This window comes from Prunus dulcis, chromosome 3 (assembly GCF_902201215.1).
Source record: "Prunus dulcis chromosome 3, ALMONDv2, whole genome shotgun sequence".
Classification (NCBI taxonomy): domain Eukaryota; kingdom Viridiplantae; phylum Streptophyta; class Magnoliopsida; order Rosales; family Rosaceae; genus Prunus; species Prunus dulcis.
The window spans coordinates 8,478,445-8,485,330 of NC_047652.1; the positions used below are offsets into that span (position 1 = coordinate 8,478,445).

At 40.7% G+C, this 6,886-nt stretch overlaps 2 protein-coding genes across 2 annotated transcripts; one reads left to right on the forward strand and one right to left on the reverse strand.

The window, feature by feature from the left end:
* The first annotated feature begins 609 nt into the window (after window positions 1–609).
* LOC117621677 lies at window positions 610–1,924 on the forward strand. Its single transcript, XM_034352237.1, has 2 exons — window positions 610–805; window positions 1,581–1,924. The coding sequence occupies exons 1-2, from the start codon at window positions 610–612 to the stop codon at window positions 1,922–1,924; spliced, it is 540 nt and encodes a 179-aa protein (XP_034208128.1).
* A 3,730-nt stretch (window positions 1,925–5,654) lies between these two features.
* Window positions 5,655–6,555, reverse strand: LOC117622767 (cysteine-rich repeat secretory protein 38-like). Its single transcript, XM_034353541.1, has one exon. It carries the CDS (start codon window positions 6,541–6,543, stop codon window positions 5,818–5,820), a length of 726 nt encoding a protein of 241 aa, XP_034209432.1. The 5' UTR covers window positions 6,544–6,555; the 3' UTR covers window positions 5,655–5,817.
* Between the last annotated feature and the right edge of the window lie 331 nt (window positions 6,556–6,886).

Below are 6,886 nucleotides of genomic sequence, written 5' to 3' on the forward strand. Positions count from 1 at the left end.
GAAGAAGGGTGGAAGCCTGAGCAAGATGTTGAATTAGTACCCCTCGATCCTGACCACCAAGACAAAAAAATACGGATCGGCTCGGGCTTAAGCCCAAACGAGAAGGTGGAGTTGACCACCTTCCTCTAGAACAACAAGGACATGTTCGCATGGCCTCCATCGGACATGACTGACATCAACTCGAGCATCATATGCCACCGGCTCCATGTCAACCCTGCCAGTAGGCCAGTGGCGTAGAAGAAAGGCAACTTCACTTTCGAGCGAGTAGCGATCATTGAAGCCAAAATCGAGAAGCTCCTAGATGCCAGCTTCATCGAAAAGGCCTCCAACTCAGAATGGCTAGCCAACATTTTTATTGTAGCAAAGGAAGAGGGCAAATGGAGAGTTTATGTTGATTACAACGACCTCAACAAAACATGCCCTAAAGACAACTTCCTAGTGTCGAGAATCGACCTACTCGTGGATTCAACTTCCAGCAACTAGCTGCTCAGCTTCATAGATGCCTACTTCAGCTATAATCAAATCCTAATACATGAAGATGGCAAGGCGAAGACCTCTTTCATCATTTTTATAAAAAAAAAAAAAAAAAGGACCTACTGCTACAAGGTCATGCCCTTTGGGCTGAAGAACACCAGAGCAACCTACCAAAGGCTCGTGAATAAAATTTTCAAGAAGCAGATGGGAAAAACTATAGAGATCTACGTCGACAACATGCTAGTCAAAGCTCCTGAGCGTGCAGACTACTTCAAGAACCTTGCCGAGGCATTCAGCCTACTCCAACAGTATCGCATGAAACTAAACCTAAGTAAATGCACATTTGGTGTATATTCCGGCCGATTCTTGTGATACAGAATCACTTAACGAGGTATCAAGGTACACCCACGCCAAATCAAGGCCATTCTCCATATGAAGTCACTTTCAACAATAAAGGAAATACAAAGTCTGACGGGTAGAGCAGCGGCCCTCAACCAATTCATCTCAAGATCTACCAACAAATGTAGACCATTTTGTAATGCTTTGAAGAATGGACAAAAAGACAAGTGGGACGAGGATCTGAAGACTTACCTAACTTCACCTTCCCTACTCTCAAAGCTAGTTTTTGGTGAAGAGTTGTTCATGTACCTGGTAGTGTCCAGCTTGCCCGTCAGCTCAGCTTTCATTCGAGAAGAACTAGGGGCCTAATATTCGATATTCTACACGTCAAAAGCTCTCCTCGATGCAGAGACTCGTTACCAAAAATTGGAGAAGCTCATTTTTGCTCTTGTAGTTTTCGTGAGAAAACTGCGACCCTACTACCAAGCTCACTGGATCATCATCATGGTCGACTTTCCTTTGAGATCAATTCTCCACAACCCTGACACATCGACTCATGAAGTGGGCTATATAACTAAGCCAATACGACCTCTTCTACTAGCCGAAGACTGCGATAAAAACCCAGGCTTTAGCAAACTTTATCGCAGAATTCACTTCGTCGGATGAAGAAGAGAACCTGGTCAACAAAAACAAGGAAAGTTTGGGAGCAGATAAGACCTTCTCTACTGAACCTAACCAACTCAGAGACATGTGGCAGTTGTGAGCAGACAGAGCGTCAAACCAAAAAGAAGCTGGAGCAGGCATCGTCATCATCACCCTAGATGGAACTCTGTTGGAGCAAGCTATCACGCTTGGCTTCCCGGCCTTAAACAACGAGGCAGAGTATAAGGTATTACTCGCTGGCTTGTGCTTGGCAAAGGAGCTATCAATTAAGAAGCTGGCCATCTACTCAGATTCTCAGCTGATCACAAATCAAGCCTCAGGAGGTTACATGGCAAAGCGCCAGAGGATGATCTTATACCTTGACAAAGTCCAAGATTTGTTGAAGGCATTTCCTACCTTCACATCCAACAGGTGCCCTAGAAAGAGAAAGCGTATGCAGACGTATTAGCAAGTCTGGAATCAGCACTGGATACCATGTTCAGACACTCTATCCCAGTCGAGCACCTTGATCAACCAAGTATTAAGGAGGCAGAATAGCCGGACTTGATGCAGGTTGACAAGGATCCTAGCTGGCAAGATTCTATTATCGGTTACTTGGTGAACGAGAACCTGCCAAGAAGGACATGATGATTGTTGTCACTGACTACTTCATTAAGGAAGCTGACGTCGAACAATTTATCTAGAGGAACATCATCCGCCGATTCTGTTGCCGCAGTCGATAGGTACCGACAATGGTACACAGTTCGTGGGCAGGCATATCACCGCTTTCTTTGCGAAGTATGGCTTCAGATAGCACCTGTCAACTCCCAGATATCAGCAATGCAATAGCCAAGCATAGGCATCCAACATGATCATGCTGGACTGCAGGAAGAAAAGACTGGAAGGCATAGAAGAAAAATGGGTTTGACGAGCTACCAGGAGTCCCATGGGTTTATCGCACAACCAAAAGGAGATCGACCTGCGAGACACCATTTTCCCTACAAAAGCAATCATCCCCTCCATACATTACAGTTCCATCCATGAGCATTGAGGTGCACAGTCTTGACCAGAACTGCAAGCAGATAAAAGTTGACCTTGATTTGCTTGAAGAGGAACGAGAGAAGGCCATTGTTTGAGTACAACTTACTAGCAGCAGCTGACATCTTACTACAATAATAAGGCCAAGATCAGACAATTTCAACTTGGAGACCTTGAGCTTAGAAAAACTTTCATCACAGCACCAAGGCAAGGATCAAAGAAGACAAAGCCTAACTAGGAAAGCCCCTATGTGATCAGCCGACCTGGGGGCAGAGGAAGTTACACCCTCAACACTTTAGAAGGGAAGGAAATTTCAAGACAATGGAATGCCCACCACCTTCAGAGGTACTATTCATAAAGCTCATCACTTACCAGCTAGGCTCTTAGCAAATGACGAGCCTTTCTCACCTCCATTGAAGACAATTTACTTTCGAGTACAAGGTTTTAAATGGAGTATTTTTCGAGAGCTATGTCCCCATACATACACTTACAGGTTATGAGCCTTACCTCCGTTGAAGACAAGGTACTTTCGAGTACAAGCTTTTCAATGGAGTATTTTTTGAGAGTTATGTTCCCGGACATACACTTACAAGTGACGAGCCTTGCCTCCGTTGAAGATAAGTTACTTTTGAGTACAAGCTTCTTCAATGGTGTATTTTTCAAGAGCTATGCCCCAGGACATACACTTACAGTGACGGGCCTCACCCTTATTGAAAACAAGTTACTTTCAAGTACAAGCTTTTCAACGGAGTATTTTTCGAGAGCTATGTCCCCAGACATACACTTACAGGTGATGAGCCTTACTTTAGTTAAAGACAAGTTACTTTCGAGTGCAAGTTTTTCAATGTAGTATTTTTCGAGAGCTATGTCACTTACAGGTGACAAGCCTTACCTCCGTTGAAGATAAGTTACTTTCGAGTACAAGCTTTTCAATGGAGTATTTTACGAGAGCTATGTCTCCGGACATACACTTACAGGATGCAATGTGAATTGGAGTTTGAAAAACAAATGAAAATTCCATAGCAAAGCTTCCAAACCAGCCAAGTTCGACAAGAAAAAAGATGGTTAACTAAACACCACTTATTGAAATTACTACAGAATTCAAAAATAGCAAAGGAGGCTACATCTACTAGGGGACTTCAGCAGACGACCCTTAGCTGACTACACCCTTAGCTACCTCCTGATAAACCACGCTGACAACAGCCTCATTCTGCTCAACAAAAACCATCTGCTCGGTAGCCCCAGCTGCCTACTCCTTCACATCTACCCTAGCCTCATCTGCTGCGTCACCTTTGGCGTTGTCTTCCTCCATTGTAGCTTCATCAGCTATGTGCTCTTCAACTGCCTCTACATCCACAGCATTGATCTATCCATTTTGAGCAGGGGCAGGTCAAGATTGAGCTGCTTACCATCTTCATATTCGATGGGGCAGCACCCCTCGGGTGTGGTATTTTCATTCCATATTGTTTTGCTGGGAGAAAGCGAAGCGAAGAGGAAGAAGGGATCTTGAGACGAATATTCTCTTAGGCGAAAATCACTCCCACAATTCTTCTTTTAACGAAACAGTAAAAGTTTACTTATTCCTTCCAAGAATGATCTCGTCGTTCTCTTGGTTCCGCTTCAAAGACTCAGCTTTTATATATAAACAAGAATTGGTCCAGGGTATTATAGTGAAGTTGAACTATGATTGGTAATTCGTGTATCTCATTCACTGTCTTCGTCAAATGCCAGATGGGTCTTGCGGTCAAGAACCTTGCTAGGTCAAAGTTGCGAAAAAAAAAGTTGGAATCAATGAAAAAATGGGTAAATTGCGAAAATGGTCCTCAAACTTGTATGCGAGTTACATTTTGGTCCATAAATTAAATTATTAGTCCAAATGGTACATAAACTCTATTTTAATCGCTCATTTGATCCAACCGTTACATTTTCTGTTAAATGTAACCAAATTTTAGGGGTAAATACGACTTTTCATAATTAACAAATAAAATAGGGTTAAAATAAATACAAAATCAGAAAATAATTGAAGAAAAAGAGAGGAAAAAATCATGAGACCCAAACCCCCTCCCTTCGATTTCTTCTCCCCTATTCCAATTACTGAGTTTTTATTTTATTTTTTATTATTTTTTTATTTTAACGTACGAAATGACCAATTTGCCCTCATATTTAACAACAATATTGACAGAATGTAACGGTTGGATCAAACGGGCGATTAACATAGAGTTTATGTACCATTTGGACTAATAATTTAATTTAGGGACCAAAATGTAACTCGCATACAAGTTTGAGGACCATTTTCGCAATTTACCCGTGAAAAAATTGAGTGCTTGCAGCGTTTAGAAGAAAGATATTACCCGGATAATTCTGATAAGCAGGTTCTTTCTGACATACTGAATCGTCTTGCAATTAGAAGTTTTAGAATCGCATATGTGCGCTAACGTTCTTTATGTGCTTTAAGAACCATTAGTTGCTGGATCCACCACTTGAAAATATGATTTGCGATCCAAGGGACAATTGACATGTTAGATAACTTGCTAAAAAACTGATGTAAATTCACTGTTCATATATATGATTTAGAATGGTAGATCTAAAATAATCTCCACTTAGACCTTTACCCCTAATTTGACCACAGATAAATAAACCAGAGAAGAATGCAAATATTACATTTTGATTAAATCCATTGGATTTTTTTATATCCTTAAATAGTCTTAAATATCTCTTTTTGTTTCTGATTGAATCAAAGCATTGATTATAAAAAGTGGATATAAAGAAGCGCTCCTTTTTTATTTACCCGTACCATTAATTTTGATATCCCAGTTTTGTGCTTTTTTTTTTTTTTTTTTTTTTTGGGGTAAACAAAAGTTTAAGGGAGGGGAGGCTATCCCATCTCAGGGTCAGGGCATACCAAGACGTCTTTAAGGATTTACAGAGGGTTTTAGTCACTTTTTTAATTTTTACAGATTACCCACCAAGAGGGATTGTCAGCAACGAGACTCAACATAAACCTTGATAGTGAAGAGATCAACGATCATTACCAACTCAACCAACCCTTATTGGCGTTTTGCTCATTTTTTTTAACTCCAGAGCTTCGAAATAATAAATTTCGGGAATACGTGCATGATCAAATATATATAAGAATGAAGAGGGTTGAGGCTGATAAATTAGGCAATAGAAATCCCATGCATATATCACTTCATTTATTTGTAAGCATAATATGTAATAAACATTTCAGATTTATAACAATTAACATGTTTTTTAAACATGTTCTGAACTTATTGAATTAACATTGCTGCATGGTCATAACCGACTGAGAGCTATATAATCTAGTTAAGGATCAACAATGGGGTAAAGTTCATATCGAAAGTTACAACTCCCACCCACAACACGCCCACCTTGTTTCGCATCACAACAATTTGGCAATTCGCTTATTGCATCATCAAGACACTTCTTACAATCGGAACTAGAGAGGTCCCTTGTGCATTGAGTCAAACCATATAGTGTTTCCGATGAGCTGAGCTCTAGCTCACCAGTAGCATAAAACTTTGGATTAGAAGAAGCTTTAGTAGACAACCCGCTTAACAATTCCTTAACTTTCTCATTGAACGGCGTGGGATCATCTACTTCTTGGACATTCCACATATAAAACCTGTTGTTGTTATCAACTTTCCCAGCAAAATTCACATTTGAGTACTTGAACAGGCAGTGGTCGTACCATATTATGGCTCCTTTTCTACTAGGGCAGCGCTCACCAAGCTTTTTGCTTGCTTCAACGACACAAGTCTTGCAATCTTGGCTTGAGACATCCCCACGACATAGGGCTAGCCCATTCGCTTGGTTTTGGCCTTCACCAGTTGATCCAAGGCCAAATCCAGTAGGAGGAACTTTTGTATACAGAAGATTGAACAGCTGAATCAAGTTAGCACCATATGGGCTATTGGCAGTGTAGTTTTCTTTGCTGAAACAAAAATGGACAAGTGGTGAAGCACCAAGCGCTGCATGGTGTAAAAGACAGAAGAGTAAGAAAAAGAGAGGGATTGATTTGGAGAAGAACATATTGGCAGAAACTCAAAGTGGTTAATTTGTTCCGTCTTCTGTTCAGAACACACGCTCTATAAATACACATTTAGGAAGTTTCTAAAAGTACTGGTTATGTATGGCCTAGTTGAAATTGCTGACTTTTTAAAGTGGGAACCTAGTCAAAAACATGAGCTGCCGAATTTATCTTTGAAATTAAATAATGCTCTTGTACAATTGGATGGGGATACAAATGATGCTCAAAGACAAATTAAAGTCAGCCGTGAATGAAAAGTCAAATGTGGAAAACAATCAAATTTTCAAAGCAGTCTATTATAATGACGGTTAATCTCAACATGCACCCTCACCTATGGTATCACTC

Excerpts from the sequence above, each read along its gene's own strand:
- LOC117621677 (XM_034352237.1), top strand. The coding sequence starts at position 610 with ATGCCCTTTGGGCTGAAGAACACCAGAGCAACCTACCAAAGGCTCGTG. Across the intron at positions 806-1,580 it reads TCGCATGAAACTAAACCTAA|ACAGAGCGTCAAACCAAAAA; the intron begins GTAAATGCACAT and ends AGTTGTGAGCAG.
- LOC117622767 (XM_034353541.1), bottom strand. The coding sequence starts at position 6,543 with ATGTTCTTCTCCAAATCAATCCCTCTCTTTTTCTTACTCTTCTGTCTT.